Genomic DNA, 24,822 nt, shown 5'->3' with positions numbered 1-24,822 from the left:
ATCACCGTGTAGAGAGATCAGCTAGAAACTAGACACAATGTAAGGAGTTCAGCTACAAGCAAATCACCGTGTAGAGAGTTCAGCTACAAACAAACCAACCTGTAGAGCGATCAGCTAGAAACAAATCACCCTGAAGAGAGGTCAGCTACAAAAAATCACCTTGTAGAGAGATCAACTACAAACAAAACATTTTGCAGAGAGTTCAGCTACAAACAAATCAACTTTTAGAGCGATCAGCAACAAACAAATCAACCTGTAGAGAGATCATCTAGAAACAAATCAACCTGCAGAGTTATCAGCTACAAACAAATCAGCTTGTAGAGAGATCAGTTACACACAAATCAACCTGTACAGTGATAAGCTAAAAAACAAATCAGAGTTCAGCTAAAACAAATCAATCTGCAGAGAGATTAGCTACATACAAATCACCTTATAGATAGTTCAGCTACAAACAAATTACCTTGTAGAGAGATCGGCTACAAACAAATCACCCTGCAGAGAGATCAGCTACACACAAATCAACTTGTATAGAGATTAGCTACAAACAAATCACCTTGTAGAGAGATCAGCTAGAAACTACACACAATGTAAGGAGTTCAGCTACAAACAAATCACCCTGTAGAGAGATCAGCTACAAACTAGACACAAAGTAAGGAGTTCAGCTACAAGCAAGTTACCCTGTAGAGAGTTCATCTACAAGCAAATCAACCTACAGAGCAATCAGCTAGAAACAAATCACCCTGAAGAGAGGTCAGCTACAAAAAATCACCTTGTAGAGAGATCAACTACAAACAAAACATTTTGCAGAGAGTTCAGCTACAAACAAATCAACTTTTAGAGCGATCAGCAACAAACAAATCAACCTGTAGAGAGATCATCTAGAAACAAATCAACCTGCAGAGTTATCAGCTACAAACAAATCAGCTTGTAGAGAGATCAGTTACACACAAATCAACCTGTACAGTGATAAGCTAAAAAACAAATCAGAGTTCAGCTAAAACAAATCAATCTGCAGAGAGATTAGCTACATACAAATCACCTTATAGATAGTTCAGCTACAAACAAATTACCTTGTAGAGAGATCGGCTACAAACAAATCACCCTGCAGAGAGATCAGCTACACACAAATCAACTTGTATAGAGATTAGCTACAAACAAATCACCTTGTAGAGAAATCAGCTAGAAACTACACACAATGTAAGGAGTTCAGCTACAAACAAATCACCCTGTAGAGAGATCAGCTACAAACTAGACACAAAGTAAGGAGTTCAGCTACAAGCAAGTTACCCTGTAGAGAGTTCATCTACAAGCAAATCAACCTACAGAGCAATCAGCTAGAAACAAATCACCCTGAAGAGAGGTCAGCTACAAAAAATCACCCTGTAGAGAGATCAGCTAGAAACAAATCACCCTGAAGAGAGGTCAGCTACAAAAAAATCACCCTGTAGAGAGATCAGCTAGAAACAAATCACCCTGAAGAGAGGTCAGCTACAAACAAAACACTTTGCAGAGAATTCAGCTACATACAAATCAGCTTGTAGAGAGATCAGTTACACACAAATCAACCTGTCGAGAGATAAGCTAGAAACAAATCACCCTGTGGAGAGTTCAGCTACAAGCAAAACACCCTGTAGAGAGTTCAGCAACAAAGAAACCACCATGTAGAGAGTTCAACTGCAAACAAATCACCTTATAGAGAATTCAGCTACAAACAAAATCACCCTGTAGAGAGATCAGCTAGAAACTAGACACAATGTAAGGAGTTCAGCTACAAGCAAAACACCCTTTAGTGAGTTCAGCTACAAACAAATCAACCTGCAGTGAGATCACCTACAAAAAAGCACCTTGTACAGAGTTCAGCTACAAACAAATTACCCTGTAGAGAGATCGGCTACAAACAAATCAACCTGTAGAAAGATGAGCTACACACAAATCAACTTGTAGAGAGATCAGCTACAAACAAATCACCGTGTAGAGAGATCAGCTAGAAACTAGACACAATGTAAGGAGTTCAGCTACAAGCAAATCACCGTGTAGAGAGTTCAGCTACAAACAAACCAACCTGTAGAGCGATCAGCTAGAAACAAATCACCCTGAAGAGAGGTCAGCTACAAAAAATCACCTTGTAGAGAGATCAACTACAAACAAAACATTTTGCAGAGAGTTCAGCTACAAACAAATCAACTTTTAGAGCGATCAGCAACAAACAAATCAACCTGTAGAGAGATCATCTAGAAACAAATCAACCTGCAGAGTTATCAGCTACAAACAAATCAGCTTGTAGAGAGATCAGTTACACACAAATCAACCTGTACAGTGATAAGCTAAAAACAAATCAGAGTTCAGCTAAAACAAATCAATCTGCAGAGAGATTAGCTACATACAAATCACCTTATAGATAGTTCAGCTACAAACAAATTACCTTGTAGAGAGATCGGCTACAAACAAATCACCCTGCAGAGAGATCAGCTACACACAAATCAACTTGTATAGAGATTAGCTACAAACAAATCACCTTGTAGAGAGATCAGCTAGAAACTACACACAATGTAAGGAGTTCAGCTACAAACAAATCACCCTGTAGAGAGATCAGCTACAAACTAGACACAAAGTAAGGAGTTCAGCTACAAGCAAGTTACCCTGTAGAGAGTTCATCTACAAGCAAATCAACCTACAGAGCAATCAGCTAGAAACAAATCACCCTGAAGAGAGGTCAGCTACAAAAAATCACCCTGTAGAGAGATCAGCTAGAAACAAATCACCCTGAAGAGAGGTCAGCTACAAAAAAATCACCCTGTAGAGAGATCAGCTAGAAACAAATCACCCTGAAGAGAGGTCAGCTACAAACAAAACACTTTGCAGAGAATTCAGCTACATACAAATCAGCTTGTAGAGAGATCAGTTACACACAAATCAACCTGTCGAGAGATAAGCTAGAAACAAATCACCCTGTGGAGAGTTCAGCTACAAGCAAAACACCCTGTAGAGAGTTCAGCAACAAAGAAACCACCATGTAGAGAGTTCAACTGCAAACAAATCACCTTATAGAGAATTCAGCTACAAACAAAATCACCCTGTAGAGAGATCAGCTAGAAACTAGACACAATGTAAGGAGTTCAGCTACAAGCAAAACACCCTTTAGTGAGTTCAGCTACAAACAAATCAACCTGCAGTGAGATCACCTACAAAAAAGCACCTTGTACAGAGTTCAGCTACAAACAAATTACCCTGTAGAGAGATCGGCTACAAACAAATCAACCTGTAGAAAGATGAGCTACACACAAATCAACTTGTAGAGAGATCAGCTACAAACAAATCACCGTGTAGAGAGATCAGCTAGAAACTAGACACAATGTAAGGAGTTCAGCTACAAGTAAATCACCCTGTAGAGAGTTCAGCTAAAACAAATCAACCTGCAGAGAGATCAGCTACAAATAAATCACTTTATAGACAGTTCAGCTACAAACAAATCACCTTGTAGAGAGATCGGCTGCAAATTAATCAACCTGCAAAGAGATCAGCTACACACAAATCAACTTGTAGAGAGATCAGCTACAAACAAATCACCCTGTAGAGAGATCAGCTAGAAACTAGATACAATGCAAGGAGTTCAGCTACAAGCAAAATCACCCTTTAGTGAGTTCAGCTACAAACAAATCAACCTGCAGTGAGATCACCCACAAAAACGCACTTGTACAGAGTTCGGTTACAAACAAATTACCCTGTAGAGAGATCAGGTAGAAGAATTCACCTTGTAGAGAGTTCAGCAACTAGGGACCCGCCGATTATGCTCATAATTTTACCTATTATGCTATGCTGCACTGCTCAAAAATTTACCTATTATGCTTAAATTATGCCCAATTATTTATGCCTCAGTTCTCATGCTCTGCTAATAATCTCCAATCTATGGATAAATAATAAGTGGCTGAAGCACAAACTTACTTGTCAAAATTCATATCACAGAAAAGATCGATATACTCTAATAGAACAGTCAGCTATGTGATTGTTCTATTAGAGTTACTGACTGTTCTATTAGAGTATATCGATCTTTCTGTGATAGCTATTTTGATAAGCAAGAATTCATACTATTACACAAATATTCTACCTATTATGCTCAATGCTTTCAGACACCTATTATGCTCATAATTATGCCAGCATAATCGGCGGGTCCCTATCAGCAACAAAGAAACCACCATGTAGAGAGTTCAGCTGCAAACAAATCACCCAGTAGAAAGATCAGCTAGAAGAAGTTACCTTGTAGAGAGATCAGTTACAAAGAAACCATCATATAGAGAGTTCAACTACAAAGAAATTACCCCGTAGAGAGTTCAGCTAGAAGAAGTCACCTTGTAAAGAGTTCAGCTACAAAGAAACCATCATGTACAGAGTTCAGCTACAAAGAAACCACCTGTACAGAATTCAACTACAAACAAATCACCCTGTATAGAGATCAGCTAGAAGAAGTTACCTTGTAGATAGTTCAGCTACAACAATTCACCCTGTAGAAAGATCAGCTAGAAGAAGTCACCTTGTAGAGTGTTCAGTTACAAAGAAACCATCATGTAGAGAGTTCAGCTGCAAACAAATCACTCTGTAGAGAATTCAGCTACAATGAAACCGCCATGTAGAGAGTTCAGCCTCATACAAACCACCTTGTAGAGAATTCAACTACAACAAATCACCCTGTAGAGAAGAAGTTACCTTGTAGAGAGTTCAGCTACAAAGAAACCATCATGTAGGGAGTTCAACTACAAAGAAACCACCATGTAGAGAGTTTAGCTGCAAACAAATCACCTGTAGAGAGTTGGACGAAGTCACCTTGTAGAGAGTTCAGCTACAAAGAACCATCATGTAGACAGTTCAGCTGCAAACAAATCACCCTGCAGAGAGTTCAGCTACAAAAAAATCACCCTGTAGAGAGTTCAGCTAGACGAAGTCACCTTATAGAGAGTTCAGCTACAAAGAAACCATCATGTAGAGAGTTCAGCTACAAAGACACCACCATGTAGAGAGTTTAGCTGCAAACAAATCACCTGTAGAGAGTTCAGCTAGAAACAAAATACCCTGTAGAGAGACCAGCTAGAAGAGGTTACCTTGTAGAGAGTTCAGCTACAAAGAAACCATCCTGTATATAGTTCAGCTACATTTCAAGTCACCCAGTAGAGAGATCAGCTGCAAAAAAATATCCTGTGGGGCATAATGGGCATGTAATAAATATATGTATATAATTTGTATAATTACTAATAAAATCAAAATAATTGAAGTACTTCTTTAAGTTCTTTTCTTCTTCCTGTAGTAAAGAAAAAAACACATGGGTTAAAAAAGCCCCAAAGCCAGCCATAGGCCGGCTTTGCAGTATACAAATACAAAAAGAAGTGATATCTAATCAAAAAACAGCCAAGCTGTAAAAAAAGGTGCGGCCCCCCAAAAGGCCATGGTGAAAAAAGATGTGAAATCCAAGGTGGCGGCCAAGAAATGGCTGTGATGTAGGTTAATGGTTACATTTTAATAACGACAATTCAGGTGAGTTTTGTGCCGCTTGGTCTTGGCACCAAATTCACCTGAATTGTTGTTATTAAAATGTAACCATTAACCTACCATCACAGCCATTTCTTGGCCGCCACCTTGGATTTCACATCTTTTTTCACCATGGCCTTTTGGGGGGTCGCACCTTTTTTTACAGCTTGGCTGTTTTTTGATTAGATATTTATTACATGCCCATTATGCCCCACAGGATATTTTTTTGCAGCTGATCTCTCTACTGGGTGACTTGAAATGTAGCTGAACTATATACAGGATGGTTTCTTTGTAGCTGAACTCTCTACAAGGTAACCTCTTCTAGCTGGTCTCTCTACAGGGTATTTTGTTTCTAGCTGAACTCTCTACAGGTGATTTGTTTGCAGCTAAACTCTCTACATGGTGGTGTCATTGTAGCCGAACTCTCTACATGATGGTTGCTTTGTAGCTGAACTCTCTATAAGGTGACTTCGTCTAGCTGAACTCTCTACAGGGTGATTTTTTTGTAGCTGAACTCTCTGTAGGGTGATTTGTTTGCAGCTGAACTCTCTACATGATGGTTTCTTTGTAGCTGAACTCTCTACAAGGTGACTTCGTCCAGCTGATCTCTCTACGGGGTGATTTGTTTCTAGCTGAACTCTCTACAGGTGATTTGTTTGCAGCTAAACTCTCTACATGGTGGTTTCTTTGTAGCTGAACTCCCGACATGATGGTTTCTTTGTAGCTGAACTCTCTACAAGGTAACTTCTTCTCTACAGGGTGATTTGTTGTAGTTGAATTCTCTACAAGGTGGTTTGTATGAGGCTGAACTCTCTACATGGCGGTTTCTTTGTAGCTGAACTCTCTACAAAGTGATTTGTTTGCAGCTGAACTCTCTACATGATGGTTTCTTTGTAACTGAACACTATACAAGGTGACTTCTTCTAGCTGATCTTTCTACAGGGTGAATTGTTGTAGCTGAACTATCTACAAGGTAACTTCTTCTAGCTGATCTCTATACAGGGTGATTTGTTTGTAGTTGAATTCTGTACAGGTGGTTTCTTTGTAGCTGAACTCTGTACATGATGGTTTCTTTGTAGCTGAACTCTTTACAAGGTGACTTCTTCTAGCTGAACTCTCTACGGGGTAATTACTTTGTAGCTGAACTCTCTATATGATGGTTTCTTTGTAACTGAACTCTCTACAAGGTAACTTCTTCTAGCTGATCTTTCTACTGGGTGATTTGTTTGCAGCTGAACTCTCTACATGGTGGTTTCTTTGTTGCTGAACTCTCTACAAGGTGAATTCTTCTACCTGATCTCTCTACAGGGTGATTTGTTTGTAACTGAACTCTGTACAAGTGCGTTTTTGTGGGTGATCTCACTGCAGGTTGATTTGTTTGTAGCTGAACTCACTAAAGGGTGATTTTGCTTGTAGCTGAACTCCTTGCATTGTATCTAGTTTCTAGCTGATCTCTCTACAGGGTGATTTGTTTGTAGCTAATCTCTCTACAAGTTGATTTGTATGTAGCTGATCTCTCTGCAGGTTGATTAATTTGCAGCCGATCTCTCTACAAGGTAATTTGTTTGTAGCTGAACTGTCTGTAAAGTGATTTATTTGTAGCTGATCTCTCTGCAGGTTGATTTGTTTTAGCTGAACTCTCTACAGGGTGATTTACTTGTAGCTGAACTCCTTACATTGTGTCTAGTTTCTAGCTGATCTTTCTACAGGGTGATTTGTTTGTAGCTGATCTCTCTACAAGTTGATTTGTTTGTAGCTGATCTCTCTACAAGTTGATTTGTGTGTAGCTGATCTTTCTACTGGTTGATTTGTTTGTAGCCGATCTCTCTACAGGGTAATTTGTTTGTAGCTCAACTCCTTACATTGTGTCTAGTTTCTAGTTGATGTCTCTACAGGGTGATTTGTTTGTAGCTGAACTCTCTATAAGGTGATTTCTTTGCAGCTGAACTCTCTACATGGTGGTTTCTTTGTTGCGGAACTCTCTACAGGGTGTTTTGCTTGTAGCTACTCTCTACAGGGTGACTTGTTTCTAGCTTATCTCTCTACAGGTTGATTTGTGTGTAACTGATCTCTCTACAAGCTGATTTGTTTGTAGCTGAATTCTCTGCAAAGTGTTTTGTTTGTAGCTGACCTCTCTTCAGGGTGATTTGTTTCTAGCTGATCTCTCTACAGGGTGATTTTTTTGTAGCTGACCTCTCTTCAAGGTGATTTGTTTCTAGCTGATATCTCTACAGGGTGATTTTTTTGTAGCCGACCTCTCTTCAGGGTGATTTGTTTCTAGCTGATCGCTCTACAGGTTGGTTTGTTTGTAGCTGAGCTCTCTACACGGTGATTTGCTTGTAGCTGAACTCCTTACTTTGTGTCTAGTTTCTAGCTGATCTCTCTACAGGGTGATTTGTTTGTAGCTGATCTCTCTACAAGTTGAATTGTGTGTAGCTGATCTCTCTGCAGGTTAATTTGTTTGTAGCCGATCTCTCTACAAGGTAATTTATTTGTAGCTGAACTGTCTAAAAGGTGATTTGTTTGTAGCTGATCTCTCTGCAGGTTGATTTGTTTTAGCTGAACTCTCTACAGGGTGATTTATTTGTGGCTGAACTCCTTACATTGTGTGTAGTTTCTAGCTGATCTCTCTACAGGGTGATTTGTTTGTAGTTGATCTCTTTACAAGTTGATTTGTGTGTAGCTGATCTCTCTGCAGGTTGACTTGTTTGTAGCTGAACTCTCTATAAGGTGATTTGTTAGTAGTTGATCTCTCTGCAGGTTGATTTGTTTTAGCTGAACTCTCTACAGGCTGATTTGTTTGTAGCCGATCTCTCTACAGGGTAATTTGTTTGTAGCTGAACTCTCTACATGGTGGTTTCTTTGTTGCTGAATTCTCTACAGGGTGTTTTGCTTGTAGCTGATCTCTCTACAGGGCAATTTGTTTGTAGCTGATCTCTCTACATGGTGATTTTTTTGTAGCTGACCTCTCTTCAGGGTGATTTGTTTCTAGCTGATTGCTCTACAGGTTGATTTGTTTGTAGATGAACTCTCTACAGGGTAATTTACTTGTAGCTGAACTCCTTACTTTGTGTCTAGTTTGTAGCTGATCTCTCTACAGGGTGATTTGTTTGTAGCTGAACTCCTTACATTGTGTGTAGTTTCTAGCTGATGTCTCTACAGGGTGATTTGTTTGTAGCTGATCTCTCTACAAGTTGATTTGTGTGTAGCTGATCTCTCTGCAGGTTGATTTGTTTGTAGCCGATCTCTCTACAGGTAATCTGTTTGTAGCTGAACTCTCTATAAGGTGATCTGATTGTAGCTGATCTCTCTGCAGGTTGATTTGTTTTAGCTGAACTCTCTACAGGGTGATTGCTTGTAGCTGAACTCCCTACATTGTGTCTAGTTTCTAGCTGATGTCTCTACAGGGTGATTTTTTGTAGCTGAACTCTCTTCAGGGTGATTTGTTTCTAGCTGATCTCTCTACAGGTAGATTTGTGTTCATTGCTGATCGCTCTAAAGGTTGATTTGCTGCAGCTGAACACCCTGCAAAGTGTTTTGTTTGTAGCTGATCACTCTAAAGGGTAATTTGTTTGTAGCTGAACTCTTTCCACAGTGACTTATGTGTAGCTGAATGTTGTGTAACTGAATTCTCTAGAGAGTGACTTAATTGTAGCTGAATTCTCTACACAGTGCATGACTTGTTTATAGCTGAACTTTCTTCAGTGTGACTTGTAATGTTCTGAATCTCTATAGTGATATATTTGCTTAACTCTCCACATGGTGACTGTATTCTTGCTGAACTGTCTATAAGATTAACTGTTTGCAGCTGAACTCCCTACAGAATAACTTGTGATGTAATAAAATTCTATAATGGAGTAAATAAATTAGCCGAATGTTCTATTAGGGTGACTGTTCTATTAGAGTATCTCGATCTCGCATTTGCTACACGGAGTTGGCTTTCGAATCATAACTCAGTGGTTTGTAATCCGATTCTTCTGTACTACTGCAAGGACTTTCTATGAAGATTATTCCAGCTATACACCGATTTTCAGCTCATTGCTCTAAGCGGTTTGCCTAGTAGGCGTGAAAACTAATACTTTTTTATTCATAAAAATCGATCGCGTAATTGTGACACAGGTTGGGTTTTGTGTCATATCTCCGTGGTCTTTATCTCGATTGCTTTCAAACAACCAAAAGGCACTCCTACGATGGTTACTCCATCTACATAGCAATTTTCAACTCATTCCATGAAGCGGTTTACCCTGTAGGCGTGACAACAAATCGATCTTGTTTTACGCGAATAATCGGTCATAACTCCTGAACCATTCATCGGATTTGTACCAAATTTGATGCTAGGATTCGCCTTTGGACTCCCTTTCTGTGTGCCAAATTTCAAGGCGATCGGAGTACGCGTTTGCTTGTTATAGCAATTTTTGCAAGTGTGCGAAAAGACGAAGAAGAAGAAGAAAAAAAAAACGAAGAAAAAAAACGAAACTTTGGCAGCTCGTATCTCGGAAATGGCTGGAGCAATTTCCTTCAAATTTGGAATGTAGACTCCCTTGGCTGGCGGGCAACTGTGTAGCAAATTTGGTTCCAATCAGATAAGTGATCACCAAGATACAAAGGTGTGAAAATGACGTTTTCGTTCTTCCTGTCAATATACTCACGGTGTGGCGCGCCGGCTTCTTGGGCCGCACGACACACTATCGTGTGTCTTGATTACGTAATATTGACCCATTCAGTGGCGTAGCTACCATTGAGGCAACCGAGGCAGCTGCCTCCGTAAAAAAGCTAAACAATTCAGGCTGAGCACTGAGCAGGCCTGAGTTTTGGAACCTTGAATATTCTACTCAAATGTTACTATACAGCATTACTGTACCACACACAATAGAATCTATGGCTGTAGTACTAAGTAGGCCGGAGCCCATGGTGACATATTCCTGGACCACTTTTCAGCTACTTCAATTTGTATGCGGAAAAAGATCGAGATACTCTAATAGAGCAGTCATCGTAATATACTCTAATAGAGCATTCAGTGTAAATTATAGCAAGTGCTCTTACACTGCTTGGTCTAAATGATTTACATTGTTAATTGTCTTTTCAAAAGTGTTCCAGCGAATCAACTGCATGGCATTGCATTGAGCCCATTGATCATGTGTATTATGAAAATAGCCTCCACATGCCATTTCAAAGCATATATTTTCAAAAGTTTCCTTGAGGGAGCATGCCCTCAGACTCCCTAGCTTGACATACTTAGCACATGTAGTTGATTATTTCATGAAAGAGATATCTCTGACTTAAATATCATATCGGATCAATAAAAAGTATAGTGTGCATGACTGTTGCAGTCCATGGATGGCCTGACCACTCAAAACATCTCCAGAGTAAGTCAGTTTTTTTTGTGTTGAGTACAATTGAAGCATGGTATACTTTTGCATTAACTAAGCTGGAGCATAACATTTAGAAAAATACTCAGAGTCTTCTGAAACAGTTTCTTCCATCCAACCAGAGAATCAACCTGCAAATGCTGTACCACCCATGCTTGAAACTGTTTGTGAATCAGTTGAGTCACAAGCACACCCTCTCAATTACGTCAATGTATAACTTACTTTGCCTCGGTAATTTTTTTTTCTGGCTACGCCACTGCCATTACAGTAACTACATTACTTAGGTAACGCGTTACATTTATATGTAAAGTAACTTGAGTTATATTAACTGTTTTTATAGCGTATTTCAATGTTACTTGGTTACCACAAAAGTAATAGTATTACGCAACGCGGTACTCCCAATTAGTCTCGCGTGGCCAGACCGCTTTTTTCCGTGTATTGGGTGGGGAAAAAAGGGTCTGGTGCAACTCCACTAGCTGTTTACTTCTGAGCCGTCCCCAGACACTGGGGACGCTAATTGAATAACTTTGACCGCAAAAGGAGGTGTCAATGACGTTAGTGTAAACTCGAGATGGCTTCGATCTGTTTATCCTTTAAATGAATCTTCATTTGGTCCGATGTCTCTTTAAAAAAAAAAGTCTCTTTTAAAGCATCTTGAAAGTTCATCCTCATCGTGTAACAAGACTCACAACCGGAGCAGGAGTGTTACGAATATTTCATTGTTTTACTGACGTCATGGCGCCTCCTTTGTGGCCAATGTTATTTAATTAGCGTCCCCAGTGTCTGCATGGGGACGGCTTAGAAGTAAACAGCTATTGGAGTTGTACCAGACCCTTTCCCCCCCACCCAATACACGGGAAAAAAGCGGTCTGGCCACGCGAGACTAACTCCCAACCCCTAACGCTAAGGAACTACCTTTCGCTTGCCCTAAAGTTGAATTCTCTGGAAACCTACTAAACGCATCCCCTAAAGTTGAATGCTCGGGGAAACCTACTAGACGCGTGCCCTAAAGTCGAATACTCGGTAGGGGCGTACCGAGGGGGTTTCCTGAAACCCCTTTGGATTTTACACACTACTTCAACATTAAGAAATTGAAACTTCAGGTTTCCAGAATCTGGAATCTATCATGGAACAGGACACATTGCAAACTTTCTTAGTTAAATAATAGTTTCTCACACGATAGCAACACTTATAGCTTATGATTTTGGTGTAAAGATCGAGATACTCTAATTAAAGCTGTCAGGCAACATAAACTACTCTAATATAACAGTCACTTGGCTGTAGTGGAAACCCCAATGGCGGATCCAGGATGGGGAATTTGGGGCAAATGCTCCCCCCCCCCTTCCAAGAAATTGCATACAAGATCGAGATACTCTAATAGAGCAGTCAATTACTCTAATAAAGCAGTCACAATGTTCATGAGGCAGTGCAGCTTACTTATGAAGCTATAAATAGGATTTTATTTTACATAACATACGTGATATCAAGACACACGATAGTGTGTCGTGCGGCCCAAGAAGCCGGCGCGCCACACCGTGAGTATATTAACAGGAAGAAAGAAAACGCAATTTTCACACCTATGTAGCTCTGTGATTCCTTATCCGATTGGAACCAAATTTGCTAGAGACGTGCCGCCCAGTTAGGGGAATCTACATACCAAATTTGAAGAAAATCGCTCCGGCCATTTCCGAGATACGAGCGAACAAAATTTCGTTTTAATTTCTTCGTTTTTTTCTTCATCTTCTTCATTTCGCACACTTCGCAAAATTCGCCATAAAACACGAATGCGTGCTCGGATTGGGCTGAAATTTGGTACACTTAAAGGGCTCATTAAGGCGGATCTCCGTACCAACTTTGGTAGGAATCCGATGAACATTCACGGAGTTATTACCGATTATTTGCGTAATATAAGGTCGAAGGTCTGTCACGCCTACAGGGTAAACCCCTAGGAGGAATCAGTTGAAAATTGATATGTAGATGGAGCAACCATCGTAGGAGTGCCTTTTTGTGGTTTGAAAGAAATCGGGATAAAGACCATGGAGATATGACACAAAACCCAACCTGTGTCAAAATTACGCGATCGATTTTTATGAATAAAAAACTATTAGTTTTCGTATCTACCAGGCAAACCGCTTAGAGCAACGAGCTGAAAATCAGTATGTAGCTGGAATAATCATCATAGAAAGTTCTTGCAGTAGTACAGAAGAATCGCATTACAAATCACTGAGTTATGATTCGAAAGGCAACTAGGTGCAGCAAATGCGAGATCGAGATACTCTAATAGAACAGTCACCCTAATAAAGCATTCAGCTGCATGTATAATTTACTCAGTTATATTACATTGCAAGTTATTCTGTAGGGAATTCAGCTACAAACAAGTCACCCTGTAGTCAGATCAGCTAGAAGAAGGTACCTAATAGAGAGTTCAGCTACAAAGAAGCCATCATGTAGAGAGTTCAGCTCAAATAAATCACCCTGTAGAGAATTCAGCTACAAACAAATTGCCCTGTAAAGAGATCAGCTACAAGAAGTTACCTTGTAGAGAGTTCAATTACAAAGAAACAATCATGCAAAGAGTTTATTAGCTGCAAACAAATCACCCAGTAGAAAGTTCCGCTATGAACAGATCACACTGTAGAGAGTTCAGTTAGAAACAAGTCATCCTGTAGATAGATCAGCTAGAAGAAGTCACTTTGTAGAGAGTTCAGCTACAAAGAAACCACCATGTAAGAGAGTTCAGCTGCAAACAAATCACCTGTAGAGAGTTCAGCTAGGAACAAGTCACCCTGTACAGAGATCAGCTAGAAACAAGTCATCCTGTAGAGAGTTCAGCTAGAAGAAGTTACATTGTAGAGAGTTCAGTTACAAAGAAACTACCATGTAGAGAATTCAGCTGCAAACAAATCGCCCTGTAGAGAATTCAGCTACAAACAAATCACCCTGTAGAAAGATCAGCTAGAAACAAGTCACCCTGTAGAGAGATCAGCTAGAAACAAGTCACCCGTAGAGAGTTCAGCTAGAAGAAGTTACATTGTAGAGAGTTCAGCTACAAAGAAATTACCATGTACAGAGTTCAACTGCAAACAAATTGCCCTGTAGAGAATTCAGCTACAGACAAATTACCTTGTAGAAAGATCAGCTAGAAGAAGTTACCTTGTAGAGAGTGCAGCTACAAACAAATCACCCTGTAGAGGGTTCAGCTACAAACAAGTCACCCTGCAGAGAGTTCAGCTAGAAGAAGTTACATTGTAGAGAGATCAGCTAGAAGAAGTTACATTGTAGAGAGTTCAGCTACAAAGAAACTACCATGTAGAGAGTTCAGCAGCAAACAAATTGCCCTGTAGAGAATTCAGCTACAGACAAATTACCTTGTAGAAAGATCAGCTAGAAGAAGTTACCTTGTAGAGAGTGCAGCTACAAACAAATCACCCTGTAGAGGGTTCAGCTACAAACAAGTCACCCTGCAGAGAGTTCAGCTAGAAGAAGTTACATTGTAGAGAGATCAGCTAGAAGAAGTTACATTGTAGAGAGTTCAGCTACAAAGAAACTACCATGTAGAGAGTTCAGCAGCAAACAAATTGCCCTGTAGAGAATTCAGCTACAGACAAATTACCTTGTAGAAAGATCAGCTAGAAGAAGTTACCTTGTAGAGAGTGCAGCTACAAACAAATCACCCTGTAGAGGGTTCAGCTACAAACAAGTCACCCTGTAGAGAGTTCAGCTAGAAGAAGTTACATTGTAGAGAGATCAGCTAGAAACAAGTCACCCTGTAGAGAGTTCAGCTAGAAGAAGTTACATTGTAGAGAGTTCAGCTACAAACAAATCACCCTGTAGAGAGTTCAGCTAGAAGAAGTTACCTTGTAGAGAGTTCAGCTACAAACAAATTACCCTGTAGAGAGTTCAGCTAGCAACAAGTCACCCTGTAGAGAGTTCAGCTAGAAACAGGTCACCCTGTAGAGAGATCAGCTAGAAACAAGTCACCCGTAGAGAGTTCAGCTAGAAGAAGTTACATTGTAGAGAGATCAGCTAGAAACAAGTCACCCTGTAGAGAGTTCAGCTAGAAGAAGTTACATTGTAGAGAGTTCAGCTACAAAGAAATACCATGTACAGAGTTCAACTGCAAACAAATTTCCCTGTAGAGAATTCAGCTACAAACAAATCACCCTGTAGAAAGATCAGATAGAAGAAGTTACCTTGTAGAGAGTTCAGCTACAAACAAATCACCCTGTAGAGAGTTCAGCTAGAAACAAGTCACCCTGTAGAGAGTTCAGCTAGAAGAAGTTACATTGTAGAGAGTTCAGCTACAAAGAAACTACCATGTAGAGAGTTCAGCTGCAAACAAACAAATTGCCCTGTAGAGGCAAACAAATCACCCTGTAGAGGGTTCAACTACAAACAAGTCACCCTGTAGAGAGTTCAGCTAGAAACAAGTTACACTGTAGAGAGATCAGCTAGAAACAAGTCACCCTGTAGAGAGTTCAGCTAGAAGAAGTTACATTGTAGAGAGTTCAGCTACAAAGAAATACCATGTACAGAGTTCAACTGCAAACAAATTGCCCTGTAGAGAATTCAGCTACAAACAAATCACCCTGTAGAAAGATCAGATAGAAGAAGTTACCTTGTAGAGAGTTCAGCTACAAACAAATCACCCTGTAGAGAGTTCAGCTAGAAACAAGTCACCCTGTAGAGAGTTCAGCTAGAAGAAGTTACATTGTAGAGAGTTCAGCTACAAAGAAACTACCATGTAGAGAGTTCAGCTGCAAACAAACAAATTGCCCTGTAGAGGCAAACAAATCACCCTGTAGAGGGTTCAACTACAAACAAGTCACCCTGTAGAGAGTTCAGCTAGAAACAAGTTACACTGTAGAGAGATCAGCTAGAAACAAGTCACCCTGTAGAGAGTTCAGCTAGAAGAAGTCACATTGTAGAGAGTTCAGCTACAAAGAAACTACCATGTAGAGAGTTCAGCTGCAAACAAATTTCCCTGTAGAAAATTCAGCTACAAACAAATCACCCTGTAGAAAGATCAGCTAGAAGAAGCACCTTGTAGAGAGTTCAGCTACAAACAAATCACCCTGTAGAGAGTTCAGCTACAAACAAGTCATCCGGTAGAGAGATCAGCCAGAAGGACCATTTTGCAGAGAGGTTAGCTACAAAGAAATCACCCTGCTTCATATTTTCTTCTTCCTGTAGTAAAGAAAAAATGACAGGTTAAAAAGCCCTAAAGCCGGCCATAGGCCGGCTTTGGGGTATACAAATACAAAAAGAAGTGAAATCTAATCCAAAACAGCCAAGCTGTAAAAAAAGAGTGCGGCCCTGAGAAAGGCTATGGTGAAAAAAGATGTGAAATCCAAGGTGGCGGCCAAGAAATGGCTGTGATGGTAGGTTAATGGTAAAAATTTTAATAACAACAATTCAGGTGAATTTGGTGCCGCTCGGTCTTGGCACAAAATTCACCTGACTTGTCGTTATTAAAATTTTTACCATTAACCTACTATCACAGCCATTTCTTGGCCGCCACCTTGGATTTCACATCTTTTTTCACCATAGCCTTTCTCAGGGCCGCACTCTTTTTTTACAGCTTGGCTGTTTTGGATTAGATAATATATTTGGTAAAGGATAACTAGCTATTATTGTTGTGACCTTTTTTTTTTTTTTGGTCTTCAATTTTTTTCAGCAAGGTGCCCCACCTCTTTCCAGACTCTGGATCCGCCCCTGAACCCCTTTTCAAAATTCCTGCGTGCGCCCCTGCTCGGGCGGCATGTTGGACGCGTACCAACCCTAGCTCACCTAGATACAACTGGTGTGCTTGATAGTACAGTAAATGATGGACTTGTGCCAGTAAAATGGCCGTTCATACTCACGTTCACGTTCATAACCGGTTCCGGTGTCACAGTGATATATGTTTCCCCGGGTAACGTGTTTCCCGCACATACATCCCTAGGGATCCGTGTTTCCCCGCACACATATCACTAGGGATCCGTGTTTCCCACCAAAAGCTGTCAGTGATATGTGTTTCCCGTAGCGATTTTTTAAATATTTCACCGCACACACATATCCCTAGGGATTCGTGTTTTCCCGCACATATATCACCAGGGATCCGTGTTTCCCACTAAGATATAGCCATCGTGCAGTAACTCCAAGGTCCTATGGCTAGTTGAAAACAATACACTATCCAACCATTCAGTAGATATATTGCTATCTAGCTAATAGACACCCATGCATATTGCATGTATATAGCTATAGTTAGCTAACTAGCTATATAGCTACTATATAAGCTAATACAATAATTATACTAGCTAGCTATACTAATAATCAGAACTATAGTCATTTAAAATAAACTTTGTTGCTCTTCTCTGGACCTGCTCAATATTTGTGATGTCCTTGATATGGTTAGGTTTCCAAATCACTGAACAGTATACAACTTGCGATCTCACTAAGGAAATATACAAAGTTCTCTTGGCTGTCACTGTTTGATACTTGCTAAAGCTGCTAGGTCTGATGATATTATAATACCGAGATTTTTATGTGAATTATTTTGTTAAAACCTGTGTGTCAGCTATTTGGTAATTAGTGATGATTTTTGCATTAATATAGGTGGACACCCTTTTTGGATTAAAGAACATAGTATATCTCGTACTCCACAAAGTTGCTGAGTCTAAATCATTTTGAAACAGTTAAATATCTCCAGGACTACAAACAGCATTATAAATCTTGGTGTCGTCAATGAATAGTTAAGTTTTACTGATGGTAACACAAGATGGTAAATCATTCATGTAAATAATGAAGAGTAGGGGTCCCAAAATACTCCCTAGGGGAACCCCAGATAGAACCGGCAAGGAGGTAGATAATGACTGACTGCATGTCAAAGCTGTAGCTACATTGATTAGTTATACATAGCTGCAATCACATGATTTAATCTATATAGCTAGAGATAGTATTTTATTGTATACAAGTACTTGTAGCTACTGTTTTATTAAACTGATGCTATAGCTACATAGCCAAATCACAGCACAGTTTAGCAGTCATAGTTGAATGCCAGTGAATGGCTTGATTTCCTCCATCAACATGTATAATTATAGTACTACTTGTATAGGTATGGCTAGCTATGATTATTAAAAGTGCATGCGCGCCTATATGCTAACACTACGTACGTTGCACATGACTTTATAAAGGGGAAACATCACTGTGACTTGTAGGTCGCTAGCGAGTTAGTGATATGTGTGCGGGGAAACACGGATCCCTAGGGATATGTGTGCGGGAAACACGTTACCCGGGGAAACATTATATCACTGTGACACTCCTCTTCGAATTTCTCGTTCCTGACCGTCACATATCTACAAGCTGTGGTACCGTGGTGATTCTCGTAACGGTACCCGAGAAGGTTTGACTGACTGTTTAGTTGTTGTCCCGTTCTTGTGTGTTTCGTTTATGACAGCCCGGATAGTACGCGTCAATTGGAGCTAACATCTTTAAACGGTGGCTGATGGTGGAAAAAGAAAACTTGTATCACGTGATCGTAGCGGCGCTACTTTTCTCCTCTTCGAATTTCTCGTTCCTGACCGTCACAAATCTACAAGCTGTGGTACCGTGGTGATTCTCGTAACGGTACCCGAGAACGTTTGACTGTTTAGTTGTTGTCCCGTTCTTGTGTGTTTCGTTTATTATTATTTTTTATTATTTAAAACTTTACAGTGTAAACAACAATGATGTACAGGGGAATTGACATGTTGACATAGATAACTTAAGAGTTGCTACACTGATGGAATACTGGCATCCTGTGCCAGTACCCAAACTACATTACTTATAATTACACTTTAAATAAACTTATAATTATTTAACTTACAAATTACACCTAACATAAATTACATAATTTGCAGTTACAGGTTGAAAATTACTTGACTGTATAGGACTAGAGATGTTCAAAGTTCATGAAGGAGTTGTTTATACAGGAGCCACAGGGGCATAGATAATGCAGTTTGTGAGAATCAGTGGGTTTGAAGTTGTCAATGAAATGTTTCCAAAGGAACGATTTTATTTGATTTTTGATGGTAAAAGTTGATAAATTCATGTTAATGATTGGTAAAGAGTTCATGACAGCCCGGATAGTACGCGTCAATTGGAGCTAACATCTTTAAACAATGGCTGATGGTGAAAAAAGAAAACTAAGCTCAGAGTCAATGTCTCCTGAGACTAATCAGGCAAAGAAGTACCTATGAGATTCGTCCCTAGTCAGTAGAAATGATGCTTTGGCATCCCTTCCTGGAGCGCGATGTCCACACTGTAGTGAAGCTTGTCTCTCAGAAAGTAATGCTGTCCACTGTGACCTGTGCAGAATATGGGCTCACGCAGAATGTGAGGGTATTTCTAATGAATTATATGGTAAGTTCAGTGATGTGTGTGCAAATATCAATAATCTGTTGTATTTCTGTGAGGCTAACCATTGTAATAGTCGCATGAAGCAACTTGTATATGCCCACTATGCCAACCTTGAGCAGCAGGTCGACATTCCTTCTTTGAGAACGCTACAAGCTGAACAAACAAACCTACACCGGTTGATTTCTGAGGTGTCCATGAAAGTTGATGATTTAAAGTCTCGAAACAATGTTCTACGTAGTGAAGTTGAGACGACCTCAGAATTAATCAGTGTGGAGAACCAACCTATTGTACGACCTGAGTCACCAGCATCTACATTTCTTACTGTTGCTGAAGAGTTGGATGACAGAGAACGTAGAAAAAACAATTTGATAATTTACAATTTACTTGAAACAAGCCCATTACAAGATGAGAAATGGTTTACAGACCTCTGTAAAACTGTCTTTGACACTGGCGTAAAAGTCACCAAAATCCTACGACTGGGCAAACCTACTGAAGACAAAACTAGGCCATTACTTATTGTATTAGATGATTTGTCTCATAAAGAATTCATAGTTTCTCATTCTTATTATCTGACGTCATTCACAGTATAAGAATATCTATGTTTCTAATGACATGACCAAATTTCAGCGTGACAAGCACAGGAAATTAGTACAAGAACTAAAGCAAAGGAGAGAAAGGGGTGAGAAGAATTTAATAATACTCAACGGTGAAATTGTACTTAGAAGATATCGTAACTTAACTAGTGCAAGTAATGCTCCCCCTGTTGGAGAAGTGAATAGTTCCTGATACTAATTATCTTAATGTTAATCATTTGAGTGATAATTCTGACGTTTTATCCATTAATAATATCCAATTAACTACTCATCAACTAAAAATTTTAAATCTGAATTGCTGCAGCTTGCGAAGTGATGCAAAAAGGCCAGTTTCTTAGCTCTTGTGAACGAACACAATCCTGATATAAGATGTGGTAGCGAATCTCATCTCGACCAATCGTTTTACACATCTGAGATATTCCCTGATACATACAATGCGTTTAGGAAAGACTGAACATTGGGTGGTGGAGGAGTTTTTTTTGTGCATAAAGAAGCAGCTGCAAGTTCTAGAAGAACCATCATTAGACACAGAAGCCGAACTGATCTGGATTAAACTAACACCTCCCAACCAATGTCCTATCCACATTATGTGCTTTCTATCGCCCTCCAACATCTGACTTGTATCCAATAGAGCAACTCCATCTATTATTATCTAACCTGTTGAACTAATCTAAGACTGTACCTAATGGGAGATTTCAATTTTCCAGGCATTACCTGGAATAGTGGTTATGGCCAAATTAGTACACCAACTTATGGCAGTAGGCTGAATAGCTTATTTTTAGAAATAATCAATGATGTTGGTCTTGAGCAGTTTGTACATCAAGCAACACGCCAGAATAATATATTGGATTTAGTACTTTCTACACATCCAAATATTTCTAATCTTAATACTGTACCTGGCATCTCTGATCATGATGCAATCATATTTGACCTTAAAGCCAACAACAGGTAAAAATCAACATAGTGTTGCACTATATCATAAAGGAGACCTCCAGTCAATAAAAAATGATCTTGTAACCTTTAGTAATAATTTTCTGAACAGTGATCCTCAATCTAGAACTGTCAATCAACTATGGCAGGAATTCAAGGAGGCAGTTGACAAAGCAGTTATTGATCATGTTCCACACAAAGTGAACAACTCGCGTAATAGACTACCATGGATAAATAGGCAAATTAAAGCAGACATGAAAGTATGAAGACGATTATACGACAAAGCTAAAAGAAGTAAGTTGCAACATGATTGGGATGCTTACTGTAAAATGAAGAACTCCATAAACACTAAATTGAAAGAAGCACATAACAACTACTATAAACGACTGTTTGATAACTCCTTTAGTGGCAACCGACGACAATTTTGGAAATACATCAGAGCTAAGTGTCAAGACAAACCCAATATACCTGCACTATTTGTAGACGATCAACCAATTCATAGTGCAAAGGATAAAGCTAATGCTTTGAATAGTCACTTTAAATCAGTTTTTACAGAAGAAAACTTGTCAACAATACCAACTATGGATAATCATACTGATGTTCCCAACATGCCTGATATATCTATTTCTCAAGCTGGAATATACCAATTACTTGCATCACTTGATGAACACAAGGCCAGTGGACCAGACCATATATCATCTTACATCTTAAAGCACTGTGCAGATGAATAACACCGATACTACATATAATTTTTACTCAATCTCTATCTACAAGTCTTTTACCAAATGACTGGCTAAAAGCTAATATATGTCCTGTACATAAAAAGGGTAGTCGTAGTAATGTTGCTAATTATCGTCCTATTTCATTAACCTCCATTTGTGCTAAAGTCATGGAGCATATCATATATCACTCTATCATGAGCCACCTAAATCAGAACAACATATTAATTGAATATCAGCATGGATTCAGAGCAAACCATTCATGTGTAACTCAACTCATCACACTAACTGAAGATATATCCTTTGCTTTAGATCACCAAAAACAAATAGACATCATCCTATTAGACTTTTCCAAAGCATTTGACACAGTGCCACACCAGCGACTACTGACTAAATTAAGATTCTATGGAATTAATGGCAATAGTTATAATTGCATCCAAACTTGGTTTACTCACCGCTCCCAGTGTGTTGTGTTAGATAGTGAATCCTCGAGTCCAGTACCAGTGCTTTCTGGAGTACCACAAGGCACAGTGCTCGGACCATTAATGTTTCTGTTGTACATTAATGACATTACTAAAGATATCAACTCACCACTCCGCTTGTTTGCTGATGATTGTCTACTTTACAGAGTTATTAACAGTGCAGAAGGCGCCAACATGCTTCAAGAAGACCTGAATAGGTTATCAGAATGGGCAAACACCTGGCAACTTAGATTCAATGTTAGTAAATGTACTGTCATACGTTGTACAAGATCTTTGACACCATTCAATCACGTCTAAACCCTCAATAATCACATCTTAAATCTATCTGATCAACATACTTACTTGGGAGTAATCCTTAATACATCACTATCTTTCTTTATTCTTTATTCTTTATTATTAATTACTAGGCAGGCAGCACAGCTGGTTTGCCTAGGATGTAAATCACAGAACACGTTACAATCAATAAGTTATTGCGATCCTATTGTAATATTTATTAAGATCCTGGTAAAGATAAGTTGTATTAGGGCTTTTTTTGGAAATGCTTTAACACCACCAGCCGCTCCATAGGCCTTTCGCTGGAATCATCCTTGGCTCAGTTACCGTAGCACAAATTTGGGGGGGGGGGGGGTTGGAAAGCTCTGGGCATAGTGGTCCTTTCATCAAAGTGTGGATTGGTTGCTATGAAACCTTTTGTGCCCCATGTAAGTATTTTAGCTTGTGTTCATTGTTAACATTTCTCTGATGTGAACGCCATTGAATTATGTTCCAATGGAGTTCCATTGGTCATCATATTTCCAAGTATTTGAGGATATGTCCCAAATTATTTTGGACATATACCGGTGTTTAGAAGTTCACTATTAGTTATGAATTTAGCAAATAATTTTGCGGACATTTGGTATTACATTACAGTGAAACTTAATTGTGCAAATACATTATAATAGTGCAAAATGTTGATGGCCTTCCTCAACCGGCCTGTGCTTTTTGGGGGGTGGGGTGCCACCTGTTGTTCTTTTCGACTGTAGATTCCTCTTTTTTATGTCTCTGTTTTACTTTAGTCTTTCCTCATTGGCCATAGTCAGTGTCTCCCTGAAGTGGGTGATTGCATTGGCTGGATCAAGTCTCTTCATTGTGGCCAGGGATTCACTGGTGAGCTTCCTGATGTGACTATCACATTTTTTTGATTAGTTTGGTTAGATGCTCCACGATAGTTGCAGCTAGTTCTTGTTCAGCCGCAGTCAGTTTTTGTATCCACTTGGGGGTGAATTCCCTGTCGTCTTTGTACATGATATTTGGCTCAATTTTTCCAGGTGGTACACTGCCACGGGCCAGTGCCATCCTGATTGTCTCACTACTGTATGTCTCTTTGCCTTGTTGACCTGGCTAGTTGAAATCTAATTTTCACTAGTTCTTTCTCCAGCTGGAGCTGGTTCACCTGTTCAATAGATGTTGAGTTGGTTGTTGGCTGCTCATCAGCGATGAGTTGTGTTAATAATAGATCATGATCATTATCATTATCTTTGCCATTCCCACTTTTCATCTGGCTACTGCTGCCATTTGAGTAGGAGTGGCTGTATCCAATGTGGGGCTGGTGACAGCAGTAGCAATGGCTGCTGGTGATGAAGAGGCTCAACCATTATGTATCAGTGACCTTCTCCCTTCAAGGAATGATGACATCAGATCGTTAGTGGCAGCTGGCGTGCCAGTTGTAACAGGCTGGACCTCTATGTCGTTGTCAGAGACATCCTCATCCTGGCTGTTGGTCTTGATCTGACTCCGTCCATTACACTCAGTTAAAACAAGTTCATTTTTTTGTACATACACATTAGTGAATTCGTAAGTTTTCTATTAATTTTTCTTATGCATTATTTCAATTGTGGCTTAAAAAAAATTATGTTCTGAACCTATGGTGTCTATACACTGTAGCTACTTGAATGGAATGTACGTACATGTGTGTGTGTGTGTGTCAGTGTCACATGTTGTAATTTGTATGCCTCCAATGGTTGTTATTCTTGTGCTTAAGGTTGAATGGTTCGCTAGTTGGTTGGATAACTAGCTCAATGTTATTGTTCCTCTTTTTCTTTAGCTATGTGTGTCAATGCTGGCGTCAACCACTGGGGTGGGATTACTACAGCTCACTTGTCATCCGTGAAGTGGTTGTCATCCGTGAAGTGGTGTTGGATTTTCATGGAATATTTGAGGATTAAGTGAGCTCATGTGTAATTACAGATTTTTTATTTTTGTTATTATCATTCCGTGGTGATGAGGGGTTACTGTTATCAGTGCTGTTGGTAGAGTAGGTGTCTGGTCTCCTTGTCCCTTTCTATCCAGTTGAGACCTTGTGAATAGACACATTTTAGTCTGTTTATACATAAATTCTAATGTTAGATCTATTCGTTGCTGGGATCTATCTCACGTATTATCTGTACTTTCATGTTGTGTTTGCATTCTCCTTTTCTGGTATTTGAGTTGTCAGTACAAAGTGGGTCAGATTGTTCAGTGATTTGTTGTCCCAATTTTGTTAGTTGTGTGTTTGTATTGAGGATGTATATGCATATCAATTTGATGTGTGTTTATATTTAAATTCTTGTAGTGCTCATTGATGAGCCAGTGGAGTGGTGTTTACACACATGTTGGAGGTCGTCAGAGTGACTTGTCCATACTGTGGATAATTTTCATACAGTTGTTTTTGTATCCGTGCATTAGTTTTGTAATGCATGGAAAGACACTTGAAATTTATCAAATGTATATCTTCTATAGTTTCTATTATTTTGGTAGTCTATATTTCAATATTTATTGGAGCTGAATTGTGTTGTAGTGTAATATGGGTGGCATT

The 24,822-nt window shown here is 39.4% G+C and overlaps 1 protein-coding gene and 1 long non-coding RNA gene across 3 annotated transcripts in view; one reads left to right on the top strand and one right to left on the bottom strand.

The window, feature by feature from the left end:
* Positions 1 to 20,051, top strand: part of LOC136255095 (uncharacterized) — a 29,870-nt gene extending 9,819 nt beyond the window's left edge. The window contains exons 2-4 of the mRNA XM_066047815.1: positions 18,767 to 19,268; positions 19,322 to 19,849; positions 19,893 to 20,051. Of these exons, the coding sequence (XP_065903887.1) occupies positions 19,128 to 19,268; positions 19,322 to 19,849; positions 19,893 to 20,051 (828 nt within the window). The 5' untranslated portion in view covers positions 18,767 to 19,127. The remainder of the gene's footprint in view (positions 1 to 18,766; positions 19,269 to 19,321; positions 19,850 to 19,892) is intronic.
* Positions 20,052 to 21,516: 1,465 nt separating this feature from the next.
* Positions 21,517 to 22,362, bottom strand: LOC136256326 (uncharacterized). Of its 2 annotated transcripts, XR_010701438.1 has the most exons (5): positions 22,332 to 22,362; positions 22,099 to 22,282; positions 21,963 to 22,040; positions 21,765 to 21,910; positions 21,517 to 21,713 (listed from the first exon to the last, which is right to left on the bottom strand). It is a non-coding gene; the product is annotated as an uncharacterized lncRNA (long non-coding RNA). The 2 variants fall into 2 exon arrangements; XR_010701437.1 differs by having other exon boundaries at positions 21,963 to 22,282.
* Between the last annotated feature and the right edge of the window lie 2,460 nt (positions 22,363 to 24,822).

Source organism: Dysidea avara, chromosome 5, assembly GCF_963678975.1.
Source record: "Dysidea avara chromosome 5, odDysAvar1.4, whole genome shotgun sequence".
NCBI classification, from domain to species: Eukaryota; Metazoa; Porifera; class Demospongiae; order Dictyoceratida; family Dysideidae; genus Dysidea; species Dysidea avara.
This window is presented reverse-complemented; position numbering and strand designations above follow the sequence as displayed.